Source organism: Pogoniulus pusillus, chromosome 6 (genome assembly GCF_015220805.1).
Source record: "Pogoniulus pusillus isolate bPogPus1 chromosome 6, bPogPus1.pri, whole genome shotgun sequence".
Classification (NCBI taxonomy): Eukaryota; Metazoa; Chordata; class Aves; order Piciformes; family Lybiidae; genus Pogoniulus; species Pogoniulus pusillus.
This window is the reverse complement of record NC_087269.1, coordinates 18,980,409-18,998,588: the sequence shown is the minus strand read 5'-3', so window position 1 is coordinate 18,998,588 and position 18,180 is coordinate 18,980,409. Positions and strand designations below refer to the sequence as shown.

General features: G+C 43.9%; 2 protein-coding genes across 2 annotated transcripts in view; one reads left to right on the top strand and one right to left on the bottom strand.

Annotated features, from left to right (window-relative positions):
• ANKRD22 (ankyrin repeat domain 22) overlaps positions 1-18,010 on the bottom strand; it is a 28,229-nt gene extending 10,219 nt beyond the window's left edge. The window contains exon 1 of the mRNA XM_064144750.1: positions 17,914-18,010. Coding sequence (XP_064000820.1) covers positions 17,914-17,925 — 12 coding nt within the window. The 5' untranslated portion in view covers positions 17,926-18,010. The remainder of the gene's footprint in view (positions 1-17,913) is intronic.
• LOC135176488 (lysosomal acid lipase/cholesteryl ester hydrolase-like) lies at positions 5,438-15,670 on the top strand. Its single transcript, XM_064145625.1, has 9 exons — positions 5,438-5,569; positions 7,071-7,185; positions 7,436-7,634; positions 8,417-8,526; positions 8,856-8,992; positions 10,211-10,351; positions 12,668-12,739; positions 13,987-14,055; positions 15,437-15,670. Exons 1-9 carry the CDS (start codon positions 5,438-5,440, stop codon positions 15,668-15,670), a joined length of 1,209 nt encoding a protein of 402 aa, XP_064001695.1.
• Positions 18,011-18,180: the final 170 nt, after the last annotated feature.

Genomic DNA, 18,180 nt, shown 5'->3' with positions numbered 1-18,180 from the left:
TGTTACATATAACAGTTTAGTAGCTTACATAAATCTCTCCTAACATCAGTGTACAAATGCATGGTAACATATAAAAGATAAAACGAACAAAAATCCCAAACAAAACCAAACAAAACCAAAACCGAGCAAACAAAACACCCTCCTCCACAACACAGCAATAGCTTCAGGCAACACCTTTCTAAAGACAATGTAAATTACTTTTTAATCCAGCATCACATCTCAGGCTCTCTTAAAAATCACTTAAATGATTACTTTGGTCAGAGCTCCAACACAAGAACAGATAAGCAGCTGACACATGGTGAAGTATGAGACTCATGCACATTTATCTAGTCACAGATTTAATTCTGCTTCACAAAATCTCTTTAGTGAAGATTTGAATCCTGGACTTTTTGAGATTTTCTTTGTTGTTGTTGAATAAATCTTCTGATTCCAAAAAGTGCCAGGGCTCAATGGATGTGCAAACTGCACCCTACTCAGTCTGTGTAGGAAACATAAGTCTTACTTCCCTAAGTTCTTAAAAGTGAACTAATGGTTTGTCATAAGGAAAAGAGGAAAACAATAAGGACAAGTCAGTTTTTAAACTAAATATCAATTAAACTTCAGAACAGCACATTCAATAAAAGACATAGAAGATAATTTGTCTCTTTAATTGCAAGCACTGTAAAAGATATTGCTCCAAATGGCATGAGTTACACTACTGTGGAAAGCAATCTCCAGCCTACAGGAGCTGCATTCACAGATTTGTCCTCGGAAATGTGTATTCTTAAGAAACACTCTCCTGGAATTGCCAGTTTCTGGACAAGAATACTCATCTCTTACACTTCCCCTCAGAAAACTGTTAGGTTCCCTTACACCACTGCTTCAGGACAGGATTAACTCAAGAGTCCCACTGAGGACAAAGAAGCCCCTCCATGGCACAAACCAGAGCTGCTGACATCATATGAACAACACAGGACTACTCAGCCCTCCCCTTGCCTCCTAATGCTTGTATGATCATTACTGGGTTACTTCTGTTAGAGCTCATCCTGTGGCTAAGCTCCAGCAGCTCATTCATACAGACTTATCCTGGCCTTCCCAGGGTTCTGTTCCCCATAATCTGCTCATGGGCAGTATCGTACAAGATGGAACACAGCAGTGCTATATAAGCCAGTAGGCTGTACAGCTGCACAAATCTGCTGACACATGTATGTGTTTTCCTAATCAGTGCTATTGTATAGAATAATTAAATGTAAAATTGAATAGATACAGATCAGCATATGGAAGCATTTGATAAACAGCTATGTTCTTTCCCATATATGCCTGCCCAAATGAGTAATCATCTGGCAAATATATGGGGAGAAAATTGATGAAAACCACTAAAATACCTGGGAAGAGAAATAGGTCTCCAAGACAAAAGGAAGAGCATTTCTGTAAATAAATGTTACTTTTGTATTTTACAGGGCTTGTAAAGGAGAAAGGAATGCACACATTCCCCTTTGTCCCCTTCCTCCAAGCCCGCAGATCATCAGGGATATGTTTAGAGGCATAGGATGCCTCTAAGAGGGAAAGATGGCAAACACTGGGAGTTAAGGCAGATTCACAGATCGTACTGGGTTGAGAGGGACCCTCAAAGGTCATCTTGTCCAACCCTCCTGTGGTAAGCAGGAACACTTCCAACAAGAACAGGCTACCCAGGGCTACATCAAGTCTGATCTTCAATGCCTCAAGACGTATTCAGGCACCTCATGCCACGTGTAGCTGCATGCCAGACCACTTGGGCATCTAAGTTTTACTCCAGTATTTTCAAAACAGAATATTGACCATTTTAGCTGTCATTGTTCTCTATGTAAGGACAGCACATTCTAAGAAGTTTCTGTACCTTTTAAGTTTTGTGTCTCCTGTGCTTTTTCTGTAAGCATTATTTTCATTGTCTCTTTCCCCTGTTCAGCTGGTGTGCTAGTTTGAGGCGAAGGTATTTTAGTGAGAGAAATTAGATTATAGGCTATGAAAAGGAAACAATGGTGTTGTCTACTTCACTCATACGTTTGCTGAGGTGTATAAAAACAAGAACACAAACACAGTTGCTGTGTGTCTCTAGCTGCCTGCACTTTTCTCCCTGTCCCTTCTGCTGTCTAATTAATCCTTCTGCTTTCTAACTCCCCTCGCCAATCCTCCAAACTCACCATCAACATAAGGCGAAGTCTGGGATAAGGTAGAGGGGTGGAAAGGTGGTGGAAGGGTGGTTTGGAGCCCCTCCTGAGGACTCTGGTTTCTGGGAGTGTTGTGTTTTTTTATTACTTTTTAAAACTTGAATATTTCTGTAAATAGCTGCATATATTGTAAATATCTGATTGTGTATTGTGCTAAGCTGTAAATATAAAGCTTCATTCTTAATATCCATCTCAGCTGAGTATAGTCTGGATGATTCATAAGGGGTGGGGCAGGTAACACCCAAATCTTCACAGTCTTTTGCTATTCACTCAATTCCTACTAATAATATCAAAAACAATATTGTACATCCCATATGCCAGCATGAGGTGAAACTAGGTACAATGCTGCAGGTCATTCCAGGCAGACAAGTCTATGAAACAAACAAACAAACAAAAAAAGCAGCATGGTGTTTGCTGAGAATACAGCAGAGAAAATGCTTCTGCATCTCTCACAAAGCAGGGATATCATACTTGCTGAGCTATAAAGTCTTTCATTGAGAAATATCTTCTTCAGCTTTTCCAGATTGCACTCTACTTCATAAAGCAGAATTGATTTGTAGTGACTCTCACCAGATTCTGTTTACTTGCAAAGACTTACTTCACTGTTTTCCCACACAAGACAGCAGATGAATAACACCTACTTTCCAGAGAATTTGCACCAGGGCATCAGGCCACTTTCAGTGTGGACTGAGCACCAAGGCTGGCTAAAACTAATTTGGTGGTTAGGCAAAGGTCTCCACACATACTGTGTTTTCACAGGGTTCATGGAAATGGCTCAGAAGCAGCAGAAACTTCTGTTAGCATCCTCTCTCTGTCAAAGTTTACATAATATTTTCAGACTTAATTCAATACATGAGAATCTCTACAGAAGCTGGCTGACTGGCAAATTGGTCTTTTCTTGCAGTGTTCACTCAACAACAGATTTGGGAATGTGTGTGTGATGCTAAACACCTGCCTTTTAAATAACTTGTATTTTATTCAAGGATTACCTACCAGAGAATTGTCCCAAACCACTTTGCAAAGAGCAGTTCAGAAAACAGGTGACAGGTGTGGAGCCAGTGACCATGCCAGCTTCTGTACAAACCACCACAGCACAGATCACATTCGTAGGTAGAAAGCACTTGGCAAAGCTTCATGTGGCCACAGAACTCCTCCTGAGACAGCTAGCAGTACTGATCAAAATCCCCAAGGTCCCTGCTAAATAACCTAACCACAGGTTAGACACCTCAATATCTTTCCTGTCCCATGGTGCAATTTATTCTTTCAGAATGTCACGCAATGGTGCTATTTATCATAAAATAGCTCCACTTCTCAAATACTGCTAAATCAGCACTCAAACATACCCTCCCATATATGTAGACAGCACACAGCTCTCTACTGCTGCTCCTTTTATTGGCCAGGTTTCTGCTAGTGAAGCAATCTGGTAGTAGAAACAGACAAGAACTGCAGCAGAAGACGAGCCAGACAGTTACAAAGCAGAGGTGAGTTGCCTGCAAATTATGTGTTCGTGGTCTCTTTCTCTGTTGCCTGTCCTCATAGAGATGTGCAGCCTAGCTTTTGTGCACAGACTGAGTAGACAGCCTGCATCCTTTCTGATCTGGAAGCCTCACACTATACAGCAAAATGCACACTTGCTGAATATGAGAGGAAGAAGCATTTGACCTGCACAAATGGGGAAAAGGATTAACTGATGGTTCCATTTTGTCCTCATTGCTGGGGTTTTTTACTATGGATGTCTCTCTGGATGCATGAAAATCTCAGTTCTGAAAGTGTGTGCTCAAACTGGACATTTTGCTTTCATTATTTTAAACTTTCCTTGTTAGTTAACCAGGAGATTCCAACTTCCACTAGCCATATTAACTGTCCTGGTGCCTTCATATTTCATTTATTGAATAGGTGAAAAAATTATTGTGGCTCTTTCAAGAGTACAGTCAAGATGAATCTTGAGAAAGTTCAAAGTTTATTTTCGTTAAATATCAACAACCTCCAGAAATGGCCTTTTGGATGTATCTTTCAGGACTCTTCCTCTATTTTTTAGAATTAATTATTTCAGTTAATTCTAGTTTGCCATGGCAAATGCCGCTCTTTGATATTGTTTCATTACATGAAGAGTAGCTTGCTGTTCAAGCTTCCTACAGTCAAAGGTTTCCCACTGAAATTAATGAGACAGTGTGTGCCAAGCCTCGGAGTTAACTGGCACATTCCATCTGATCTGAAAGCATTCATCAGCCTTAAAACTTGCCAGCTAAGCCAGGTGACAATATATAGAAAAAAGATAACCCTAAAAAGGGTGACAATTCAGCTACCCCATTGCTTCACCTTTACTACAAAACCAGACTATGACTTAGGCTGAAGTTCTCTGTTTCATTCCCAAACAACATTCCACATGGAGAAACAGAGGAACAGGTTTTATTTCTGTTTGAACTGAGTAAACCAGCTGAATGCAGCAGAGCACTTACTACAAAGCCGCTCTTCCAGAGTACGCAGGTAGGAGGATTTCTGTGCTGTTGGCAGAATAGAAGTATTCTCCTACAAAGTGGGTGGAATACAGTGTGTCTGGATGTCAATATTAAAATTAAGGGTATCCTAGTTTTAGTTTAATCCAAATATTCTAATCTCTCAAGAGCTATGAGAGCTTTAATTAAGAAATTAAAATAATTGAGAACCCCCATCCTCATTAGGGAGTTCAGGTGGGAAAAAAAGAAATGTTTTGGCTAGCTTTTCCAGGCTCTCAAAATCTTAAAAGTCTTGTCCATGATATGTCAAATAATGCACTCCACTTTTACAACCTGTCACTTTCCTCTATCCTGATTGCAAAGGTGGCTACGGCCAAAGCACAGAGTGCTAACTAGGTAGACTGCACTCTACAATTTCTACTCAGAAAAGCTTCCCTGTGATGATCAGTCAGCCCCTAAAAGCACTGAAAATGGTGTCTTTCCACAGGTAGCCACAGAACAGATTTACAATAGGCAGCATCGTACGAGAGAGAAAGGAAAGAACTCAGGACGCAAACTAGCACCAGTATCATAAAGGCATATTGCCCTCAGGTTGGCTTCACATTCTTCTGGAGCCTTTGACTCCTGCACCCTGCTAAACAGCACAAGCTGCAAGCAGTCCCACATGTACTTATTCTGGCAGACCTTGAGCAGCCTTCAGACTACTCCCCACTTGGGTCTTCCTATGGAGTTCCATGCCTCTCTCTTCCCAACACAAACAACCCTGTATGTGCTCTTTCACACAGCTCAAAAATGTGGTGCCTCCTCATGCTGCTCTGCTCCCACGGAATTGCTTTTTCAGCAGGATTCACTATGTCCTCCACTCTGAATTCAGACACAAGCCACTGCAGGAAGACTCGCAACCCTGAATGCTTTATGAACGTTGTAAGTTGCGTCACCTTCTCTACTTTTCTTAGTAAATTGTCTCTCACAGTACCACTCCCACTACATCATCACTAACCGTTCCTGTCAGGAGGTTAAAAGTAGGGTCCCTCCAGCAAAAGAGAGCATCAAACTAGAAGAAAACTTGATGCTCCTATCCAAACAGTCTGTGCTGCCAGAGAAAGTACTTCATCCACAGTGGAGGTAAGTCCTCTTTTCTAGTCTCAAGGAAAACAAAGTCCTCTGCTTATGCAACAAACTCTTTGTTCTGTACAGTGGCAAGGGGATGAATCCCTTCTTCAAACTGCAGATTATCATGACACAAAGTACTTCAAGACCCCTTGTTCTGAAACATCAAAGATTTCTCCACAACAGTGTAATAGGTGGTGATGGGAGGGAGTCTGTAATAGGAGATCCACCCTACTTGGCTTGCCTAACCGCACTTTGGCAAGAAGGGGTTCATTATGGCCCCAAACCCACATCTTCTGGCACCATTGCATGTTTACTGCTGGATGTTTACTCTCTAGAAAGGTATGATCTTTATTGGCCTTGCAAAACATGACAAATGATCTCCCAAAAGGTTAGTCACTCAGTACGACTCTGCTTTGCCCCACCATACAAGGTCAAACGCCAGATAACTACCATCTGAGCAGATATGAAGGCTTTGATGCACCTTTTTACAAGACTTCTAATATTTATTCTCAGCCATGATCCCTGTCGTCAGGAGGCTTGCACTACAATCGCAGAACAGCCCACATCTACGCTGCTCAGCTCAGGATGGCTTTATCTGATCTGTTTAATAGCCTTTAAAAGTCTAAAAGAATAAAGCTGTGTCCAGGAAAAGTGATAGAGAGTACAGGGATGCTTGGAGAAAAGCTACTTCCAGCACAGTCCTAACACGTGCCAGCCCATACATCCAAACTGCAGGGCTCAGTCTAATTTACTCAGGTCCAATTTACCATAGAGGTGAACTCTGTCACCCTGCCTGTGCAGCCCTTAAGTACCACTGCTACAGCAATTACTACCTAGTCAAAACTTAGGCAATGTGGGGTATGTCAGGAAAACTCCAAATGTAACTAGATGCTTCCAACCTGAGCAAATGCAACTTTTGGTATTTCAATTTGAGAGATACAGCATTAAAAAGCATACACAAACTACCTCATGCAAACACAGCTTAGCTGTTCTCACCACTGTTTGCAAGCTCCAACCTCCATGGCTATGTTATAGCATATATCTGATCATCCCCAAAAGAGGACATGGGTTTTGTTATCCTGTAGGATCTTTTAGATCCTTTACTACCAGTACAAGACAGAACAGCAGATATTTTTTTTATATGTTATTACAACCATCTTCTGTAACAAGTTAAACTTAATCCGTGACACTTCACAGCTTCTCTATGGCTCGTTTCACACTCCTGGACAGAAGCAGCCATTAGACACCTTCTCCACCCATTTCTACACTGTAGACACATGTTAACAAGCTCTTCTTTTCCCCTTTCCCTCAGAGTGAAATTATCAGATATCATGGATACCCCAGTGAGGAATATGGAGTTATCACAGAGGATGGATACATTCTTGGTGTTTTCAGAATTCCTGCTGGAAGGAACAGCCAAAATACAGGTGTGACATAGTGATAGGACATAAGGAAGTACTAAGACTCATCTGCTGCATGAGTCCCCTATCTTTCCCTTTTATTCATGCAATGGCATGTTCCACATCTTTTTGCCTCAGCAAGAACACCTAGCCAGAAATGTGGCCTGTATCGTGTACATAGATTAAATAATTCCTTCAAAACCACACTCTGCACTCCAGTTATAACTACACATTGCTTCATCCTACTGCAGCATAAGAAAACAATCTGCTTTTTCAGGGAAAAAGCCTGCAGTCTTGCTACATCATGGTGTTTTAGGAGATTCTATTCAGTGGATTTCTAACCTGCCCAACAACAGCCTAGGCTTCATCCTCGCAGATGCTGGCTATGACGTCTGGATGGGAAACAGCCGAGGAGACACCTGGTCTTTAAAACACAAGACCCTTAAGCCCTGCCAGAAAGAGTTCTGGCAGTTCAGGTACTCTGTGGAGAAAAAAATTACTGAAGAAAGTAACTTTAAGGGGTCTAGCAAGATTGGGCAGTTAATATCAGATTGCAGAACCTTTTCCCTTCAGGTTATATGAAAAGATCTCCTGGACTATATGAAAGCCCTAGTGGTTTTCATATAGCTTACTTCAAGTGGCATATCCAACATCTAAGGAGGCTAGCCAACTCTCTTCCTCAAATGAAGCCATTTCTGGGCTTGTCAAGGGTGGGTCATAAGAAAGGCTTAGCTATGTGACCTGGAGAGGCCCCTCTGAAATCAGCATATACAGAAGCAAGACTGAAAGTAAACAGGTCACATTTGTCCATACACAGTGCTGGTTTCTCTGAGTAAAAGACTTCCAAAACTGGAAGGCATCTGCAACTTTGAAGTCTCTCACCAGATACTGCATTTCAAGTGACACAGGAGTGAAAACTGATCAGCTCAGTGTAGAAATTTGTTCTATCACAACTGATACTAACTGAGAGAAACACATTTTTAGCCCACGCTGGTGAGATCAATGATTGAGATGACTTCTTTGAGAGCCTCAGCTAATGGACAAAACTGGCACCTTCTTTGCAGAGCCCAAGGCATCCAGCAGACTGGCAGTACAGCTGCATCACTCCACCCACTTGCCTGACTCAAGCAAGAATGCAGAAAAAGTGTGCAAGCTTGTCTTTCAATGGGCCCTGCTTGGTGCAATGAACAAAACTGCCAGCAAGTAACTTCCATCATGACAGCCAGTTTTGCTAGTGTTTTGTGTTTCTCCCCTATAGCTTCGATGAGATAGGCAAATACGATGTTCCTGCAGAGATATACTTCATCATGAATAAAACTGGGCAGAAGGATGTATACTATGTTGGTCACTCAGAGGCTTCAACTGCAGGTAATGTTACAACTACGGTTAATGTTACTGTTTATGATTTACATCTAAAATCCATGAGTAGATGGCCAAAAAACGGCCTTAACACAAAATTGTGACTTCTGAGAAAATCAGTACTTGGATGTGCTTTAATGAACTTTTATTCTGAGAATGAACTCTGTCTTCCAAATAAAAGTTTCGAGACTCAAATACTTTCCTTGTGTCTGCAGCACAAAAGCATACACCAGACAACGGGTTGCTAATCTAGTCTCACTTCTTTGCTGCTTACTGCTATTTTTACTTACTTGGTCTGTGGAAATCACTAATTTGACCTGTGTCTTGTGTGTTTGCAGGCTTCATCGCATTTTCTACTTATCCAGAGCTGGCTCAAAGGGTTAAAGTGTTCTTTGCTTTGGGACCAGTAGCCACAATCACTTATGCTACCAGTCCTCTGGTAACACTTGCACGTCTTCCCCAACCACTGTTCAGGGTACGTCATTTCATAGAATCATAGAATCAACCAGGTTGGAAGAGACCTCCAAGATCATCCAGTCCAACCTAGCACCCAGCCCCAGCCAGTCAACTAGACCATGGCACTAAGTGCCTCATCCAGGCTTTTCTTGAACACCTCCAGGGACGGTGCCTCCACCACCTCCCTGGGCAGCCCATTCCAATGCCAATCACTCTCTCTGGGAAGAACTTCCTCCTAACATCCAGCCTATACTTTCCCTGGCACAACTTGAGTCTGTGTCCCCTTGTTCTGTTGCTGGTTGCCTGGGAGAAGAGGCCAACCCCCACCTGGCTACAATGTCCCTTCAGGTAGTTGTAGACAGCAATGAGATCCCCCCTGAGCCTCCTCTTCTCCAGGCTAAACAACCCCAGCTCCCTCAGCCTCTCCTCATAGGGTTTGTGTTCCAGGCCTTTCACCAGCTTTGTCGCCCTTCTCTGGACACGTTCCGGCACCTCAACATCTCTCTGGAATTGAGGGGCCCAGAACTGGACACAGTACTCAAGGTGTGGCCTGACCAGTGCTGAGTACAGGGGAAGAATAACCTCCCTTGTCCTACTGGCCACACTGTTCCTCTGCTTTGTCTCGACTGGATTCATTTAACCTGGAACTGATGCTAAGTGTGCAATGAGTTAAGAATTAATTCAGTGCATCAGACTGTTGACTGCACTGGTAGACATAGGACATTCCACAGAGCTAAGCTGCAAGGCTTGATGCAGTATCTCCTTTGCAGCTTCTTTAAGATAACAGGCATATTTTCACCAGAAATTTGTTTAAAAGATATATTTGTGTCAAGTTCACAAATACCAGAGTAAGAAGAATCTAACATAGTCTACCACATCTAGCCTTAAGAAGTAGTAGAAAACTACGAAAAAGGTATTTCACATATTAATTTTGTTAGACACTGTTTAGGTCTACAGCAGTTGCCCTATCACCTGATGACTCCTCTCAGGCAAAGAAGGGAGATCAGGAAAAGGAGAGGCAACTTGCAGGTTGAAATGATAATCAGATTTAATGAAATTGCATTTAATGGATTCACATTTTAAAAGGACATGCTTTAAAGGGTACTGGGGTGGCAAAAGGTTTCAGCAATCTTACTTTAAGAGGCAAGACTTACTTAAGAGACAGTGACATTTTTCTGCATGAAATAATCTTGCAACAAGGGAAAATCCTCAGATTTTGCACTTTTTCTCCATTCAGTTACTGTTTGGCTGTAAAGGAGTTCTTCAACAGAATGAACTGACAAAAGGGACCCTAACATGGATATGCAGATCTCTGGGAAAATTTTGTGCCAGTATCTTCAGCATCGTATCTGGGGACAGGATAGAAACTCTGAACACGGTAAGCATGTTCCATAACTCCTTAATATCAGTAAAGCTAAAGTAATTTTGAAGGAAAAAGTACAATTTAGAATCATAGAACCATAGAATCAGTAAGGGTTGGAAGAGACCACAAGGAACATCTTGTTCCAAACCCCCTGCTGTGGGCAGGGACACCCTACCCTAGATCAGGCTGGCCAGAGCCCCATCCAGCCTGGCCTTAAACACCTCCAGAGACAGGGCCTCAACCACCTCCCTGGGCAACCCAGTCCAGGCTCTCACCACTCTCATGGTGAAGAACTTCCTCCTCACATCCAGTCTGAACCTACCCATCTCCAGCTTTGCTCCACTCCTCCTAGTCCTGTCACTACCTGATATCCTGAAAAGTCCTTCCCCAGCTTTTTTGTAGGCCCCCTTCAGATACTGGAAGGCCACAAGAAGATCACCTCAGAGCCTCCTCCAGACTGAACAGCCCCAACTCTTTCAATCTGTCCTGATAGCAGAGCTGCTCCAGCCCTCTGATCATCCTTGTGGCCCTTCTCTGGACCTGCTCCAGCACACCCACATCCTTCTTGTAATGGGGGCTCCAGAACTGGATGCAGTACTCCAGGTGGGATCTCACCAGAGCAGAGTAGAGGGGGAGAATCACCTTCCTCGCCCTGCTGGCCACAGTTCTCCTGATGCAGTCCAGGCTCTGTTTGGCCCTCTGGGATGCAAATGCACACTGCTGGCTCATGTTGAGCTTCTCATCCAGCAGCACCCCTAAGTCTTGCTCCTCAGGGCTGCTCTCCAGCCAGTCATCACCCAGTCTGGATTTGTGCTTGGAATTTCCTCAACTCACATGCAGGACCTTGCACTTCGTCATGTTGAACCTCATGAGGTTGGCTTGTGCCCACCTCTCCAGCCTGTCCATGTCTCTCTGGATGGATCCCTTCCCTCCAGCATGTCTGCTGCACCACACAGCTTGGTGTCATCAGCAAACTTGCTGAGGGTGCACTCAATGCCTCTGTCCATGTCACTGACAAAGATGTTAAACAAGACTGGTCTCCGGACTGATCCCTGAGGGATTCCACTTGTTGCTGGCCTCCACATGGACATGGACCCATTGACAGCCACATTTTTTGGGTGTGGCCATCAAGCCAGTTCTTTATCCCTCTAGTGGTCCACCCATCAAACCCATGTTTCACCAGGTTGGAGACATGTGGTGTGGGACAGTGTCAAAGGCGTTACTCAGGTCCAGGTAAATGACATCAGTTGCTCGCCCCTCATCTATTAATGTTGTGACCCATTCATAGAAGGCCACCAAGTTTGTCAGGCAACATTTGCCCTTGGTGAAGCCATGTTGAATGTACCCAATCACCTTTTCACTATTCTCCTGTCTCAATAGTGCCTCCAGGAGGATCTTATTGGGCACAGAGGTGAGACTGACTGGCCTGTAGTTCCCTGGCTCCTCCTTCCTACTCTTTCTGAAAATGGGAATTATGTTTCCCCTTTTCCAGTCAATGGGGACTTCACCTGACTGCCATGACTGTTGGAATAGAATAGAGAGGGGTTTATCAACCTCATCTGCCAGTTCTCTCAGTACCCGTGGGTGTATCCCATTTGGTCCCATGGACTTGAACACTTTCAGGTTCTTCAGGTGATCACAAACCTGATCTTCACTTATGATGGGCCCTTCCAGTCCCTGCCATTATCTTCCATGGCTCCAAGAGTGTGGCTGGAGGCCTTTGCAGTGAAGACTGAAGTAAAGAAGTCATTGAGAACCTCAGCCTTTTCCATGTCACTTGTGACCATTTCACCTGCTTCCTTTCTGAGGGGGGCCACACCTTTCTAGTCTTCTTTTTACCATTAATATACCTGTAGACATTCTTGATGTTCCCTTCAACCCCCCTGACTAGGTTCAATTCAAACTGTGCTTTGGCTTTCCTAACCAGATCTCTAGCTGCTTGGGCAGCTTCCTTATATACCCCCATTCTAGCTGTCCTTTCTTCCACTCCTTGTAGAGTTTCTTTTTGTGTGACAGCATGTCCAGGAGCAACTTGCTTAGCCAGGCAGCCCCCCTAGTATTCTGCCATGCTTTGCTTTTTGTTGGTGTACATTGTTCCTGAACACAGAAGAGGTGATCCTTGAATACTGACCAGCTGTCCTGAACCCCTCTTTCCTCTAGGGTTTCATCCCATGATACTTTGGCAGATCCCTGATCTTTCTTTCTGATATTTGAATACTGTTCTATTAAAAGAGGATTTTAGCACAGCAGTATGTTGTTTAGGTTCTTCACAACTTCATGCTGTCACAGCACTGGATCACTGCCATCATAATGCTTCTGTTTTCTCCCCAGAGTCGAATGGATACATACATAGGACATTCACCTGCTGGAACGTCAGTACAGAACTTTATTCATTGGAATCAGGTACAAATGCCCACTGATTTACAGCATTCACTGCTGAATTTTATGCACCCATCGGCCTACAGGGAAGTCCAGAGGCAGGGGATCTGGGAAACTGCCCATCACATCTTATCCCAGGCTGCTGTGAGCACCTGCCACTGAGAGAGCACTGCTTCCTCTGGCTCACCACACCATTAACTGAATTGCCCCTTTGGTACCAGACGCTGAGATTTCCCCAGGGCACTTCAGGCCTCTCTGGGTGTTGAGCTCTAATGGCTTCCAGCCTTTGCTTTTTAAGACATCTGCCTTGAAAGCTGCCAAAGGGAACACAAGCAGCACCCAGGCACTTGGCAGGGAGCAGAATAGTGGAAACCTGAGCAGCCAAGAGATGAAACAGGAAAGAAATAATGCAGGTTTTCTCCCAGAGGGTTAACTGCAGCCTGGATCACCTCCCAGAGACAGTTAATCACACAAGGGCTTCTGCTGGCACAATGGCAAAGTGGGGAGATGCCTCTTTTGCTGGCATCTTAGGCCACTGTCAGACCTAAGCTTGTTTCACCTACGCCCCAAATCAGATAGGGCAAGAGAGCACCTCTCAGAAACACATCACTGCATGTGCGTGGAATTGTGGCCACTTCTGCTCCTCCACACAGCTGTGACTAAAATTCCCAGGATACTGACTACCAGTATGCAGAGCCAGAAAACAGAGAGACAAGCTAGCAGATATCTAGTATATCCTCAGTTACAGTCTGTATAAAACAACACACTCATTTTTGGGATGACAGATTAATCTTCTATTGCTATTTTTTTAATTCTAGACAAAACACATTCAAAAAGATAACAGTACAGGGTTAAGCTAATCACACTCTTCTCCCAGTAGCCAAACTCTTGAAAGAAGTATGTAGTCTCTGGAAATGCTGTCACTAATGTAAGCAGAAAAAGCTAACACAGAGAAGCTGTGAGGTCATACATTACACTAACTAGACTAGTAATAGCTCTGAGACCTACATGTCACAAAGAGGGATCCCAACTTCAGCTAAGACAGTAAAGCAAAACTTTAATGTCAAAACATACCAACGGTGGTGGCTGAGGATCAGAAGAGAATGTGAGCAAGGGGACAGATGACAGTCACTCACCCTATGATCCATCTTCAGTAACCCTGGAAGCCTATCCACTGTCTAAGCCTTGGCTTCAATCATAAGCAAAACACCCACAATGTACTTTGTCTCTTAACACTTAAATTTTGTCTGTCCTTGTTACAATATCAATAGCTAGCACATGCAGAAAAATTTCAAGCTTACGACTACGGCTCTAAGGAGAACATGAAGAAATACAATCAGGTGAGGCAATATGCTTTCCCAAAGAACACTTCTGGGGTCCTGGCAAAACTATGAACAGAAAAATTTGGATGTTAGCATATATGAGTGCTAAAGAGGAGGAGAATGGCATGAGGTAATGTTTCACTAATTAGTCCAATATTTATACATCTAAGTTCCATTCATAGACAAGGCATAGACAGTTCCTTGCAGACAGTTAGGACTGAATGATCACAGAGATCTTAATTTACTCAAAAATTCTCAAGATCTGACTAGCAGTTAAACACCAGGAAACAACTGGAAATGGATACACTGGTTTTGAGAAGCTGCTTACCAGAAAAATCAAACAGAAGGGATGATTCAGTAGAGCTCAGTTGAGACTGCTGTGCTGAACTAATATACCCCATACAGAAAAAAAAGAAATGGAAAACTTGGTCACTAAGAGCTTTGGTTCCTGCCTAGTCAACTCTCTGAAATGCTGTGCTCCTCCTGCAACACAGTTACCTTCCCTGATGTTTTTGACATATAATCAGATCATTTCACTTGCAGTGAGCTTTCCTGAGTCACAGTATTTGGTTTATGTGTGGCACACCAGCTCACAGGTGCAGAAAGATTCCATAGATTTCTCTGACAATTTCCACCCACCCATACAGTTTTTAAGTACTGAAGTTTAAATCTGGGAATAAGCAGTGTGCTATTTTCAATATTTTTTTCAGTTTAGGGAACTGCCCCCCAAAAAAAACAACCAGTCAACAAGTGAAATACCAGAATCAGCCTTAGATAATAGAGGTTAATTTAAATGCATCTTGTGCATGGTCCCTTACCACCCTGTAAACAACCAACCAGCCAACCAAATGACTTATATTTGGCTCTGGTCTTAGAAGATCCTCATTCTACTCTTCCACAAGTCTTTGGATTTTCCCTGTGATGATAGGCAAGGCAAGTGTGCAGATAGGCTAATTAGTCCATCAGTAGCAACACTGTGATTTAGAGAGAGTATCAAGTGAAGTCTGGAACAATACAACTAAAAGTCTTTCACCCCAAGCCCCATAAAAGCATGAAGAGGACCCTCCATAAACCAGAAATGGGACACATCTGAACAAATTCAGTTCTTGCTTGAGAACAGACACTGCTTTCCCATTCCACATACCCACTCCAAAGGGCATGAGCAGGTGCCAATTTGCAGAACAAGTCATAGGCTGGCATTATGAAAAGACACAGGAATAGGGTGGATCCTTCCCTTTCATCAACAGGGTTAAGGACATAGACACTAAGAGCGTCACTTTCATCCTTAGTGTTTTACTGTAGCCAGTGCAGAAGGAAATCAGAAGTGCCTGCACAGAATCCTTCCTCTAAATACTACTTCTGAGACAACACTATTCACTCAGCTCTCCTTTTCTTACAGTCTACTCCTCCTGAGTACAAGATAGAGAAGATAAGCATACCAACTGCTGTTTGGAGTGCTGGACGTGACAAACTCGCAGACCCAAAAGACATGGCAAAGCTACTTCCCAGGATTTCTAATCTTATTTACCATGAGCATTTCCCTGGATGGGGACATCTTGATTTTGTCTGGGGCCTTGATGCAGCCAAGACAATGTATAGGAAAATTGTTGAACTAATAGCAAAACACCCATAAATCTTTGCATAGGAGATTCATTCACCCAGTAAAACTCCCAAAGATTTCTGTTCAGCAGTAGAATACAAATACAGAGATTGGTATGGGAGTCTACAAATCATTGTCAATAGATTTGAAATGCTTCTACAATGTTGCTTTCCACAATGTTATACTCTTTTGGTGTCTGGAGTCTCTCTGGCGAAGTGAAGGTACATGCGGGTGACTGCTACTCATGCAAATATATTAGATGGAACACTCCAGGGATCGCTTCTTTTGGAGTATTTTAGGTTTTCTAGGATTGATTTTGCTACAACTAAGATTGCCTTTTCTTTTCCCTCGTAAATCACTACCATATATTCCATCTGAGACAGAGGTATTACCTCCTGAAAACCACAAAATAGGAGATATTAATTTCTTTGTTGAGGTATTACTGATCTTTGTTTAATTTAAATAATCTATGCTCTTGACAGAGTGTTTTGCCTCTTTTCCTCACATTACCTACAGAAGCCAGGCAGCCCCAAAATACCTTCACTTGTATGAATATCCTGGCATCTAAGCAGACCTGGGCCTTAATGGCCAAATGTCCATCTATCCAACATCAGAAAACTTACGTCAGTGAGAAATCCTTTGATTATTTCACAGATATCACTAATTGTTAAACCCCTCACTACAAAGAATGCAATGGTCATCATGCTGATAACTTGGCACCTGAGGGTTGAGGACATGGATGCTGTTGTCCTTTGTGTGCAGGCTGCTTCTATCTCTAGAAGTATTCCTGGCACTGTCAGTAAAGAAGTTGTTTCAAGTTCTCTAGCTTCCCAGGCCACTTTGCTAGTGTGCCCTACTCACTCACCTATGAGATTATTCCAGAAGGTGAAAGTTCACATTAAAGGGTTATTACAGGCCAAGACAGGTAGCTCAGGCAGTGTGGGTGTTTCTGTTTGTGGGAGATTGGTATCAATACATAAAGAAAATATGTTTGTCTCATGAGGTATAGAAAACACATGCTAATGAGATGACATACCTTCTCTAGCAGCTTGTGGTACTGCTCTCAACTTCTGGAGAGCTTTGCAGTCCAAGGCACACAGACTGTGAAGCGGCTATTCTCACATCACGTTAGTTACAAGCACCAGCGCCCTGACTGCCCCGGAGAACTCAGAACAAATCCCGCCCACCTCCACAATGCAGCAAGGCAGAGCTGGAACAGGCATATCAAACATTACACTCAGTACAAACATGAGCTCTAGGTCTCAAGGGAAGGGGAGCAGAACCAATACTTCCACCTTAGGAAAAGACTGGGAAGTATTTAAGTTAGCGAGCAACACTGCTTGCAAAAGTACACAACGCGCAGTGTCTTCCATTCCTCAATCAGCCTAATGCTTGCCTCTGAACAGAGTCGTACAAATTATTGCCAAGTTGTCTAATGGAAGACAACAATTTCCAAATGAATATGAAGCAGGCTCTCCACTTGCCAGTCTCCTCAACCAAATGTTATCTTCTTATTGTCATCCATTGGGAATGCAGTCCTGGACAACAGGAATACCCACTCCCTTCACTTCCCCTTGGAAAATTGTTAGCTGCTCAGATATCAGCTTTGCGACACTGTTAAGAGCTCCCTGCACCTCTGCTTCAGGATGAGATTAACTCTACACCCTTTCCTGGGCACAGAGAAAACCCTCCATGGCATCTACAGGAGCCTGTACTTTAACATTTTCAGACAAACTCAGTAACACAAAAACTCCAAGATAATAAAGTACGTGTTTGAAGAAAGGCTTTTTTTTTATTCACTTGCCCATATCAGTCCGTCCTGATCTTAAAGCCAAGACCGGAGCCCATTGCCCCCCATTACTGCCACCAGCACCAAAAGTAGTACTTCAAGTCTGGGTTGGTAACCTGCCTGAATGGCACACACTGGGAGAATGGCCCTTTCCATGCCTTCGGGTGAAGCATGAGCTAAATGCAATATCTTGGACCACATCTAGATTTGTGTCAGGCCACCACGAAGGTCATCCAAACTCCCAGCGGAGCAGCTGTTGTGTTGGCTAGACATTCCCCAGCGATGTGGACCAGCGCACAGCAGCGCGGAGCGCTGCACAGCACAGCTTCCTCGGAACGCCATGCCGAACAGAAGCCTCTCTTCCTACTGCAACCCCCTCCCTCCTATGTCTCAGGGAAGAAAGCCTCCTCCTTTCCAACAGGTCCTCTTCCTAGGTACCACACTCCCACACTGACCACCGCGTCTTCATTTAAACCTTCCTCCTTACCCACCGACACATTCCTCAGCGGCAGCGCTGAGCCCACCCAGCGGAGGCGCGTTTGCTCGACGCTACCCAAGCCGGTACGGCTTAAGCGATGGTCGGACTGGCGCTCGGAAGGCGGGACACGAGGAGGGGCACACGCCGGAGCAGAGAGACCCCTCGGCACCCTCGCGAAGGGGGTCACCCCATTCCCTCCCAAACTGCTGCCAGGCAGCCCTCGGGTTGCAGCGGCAGCCCCGAGCGCGCGGCGGCGCCCGCGGCCGTTAGGCTGCC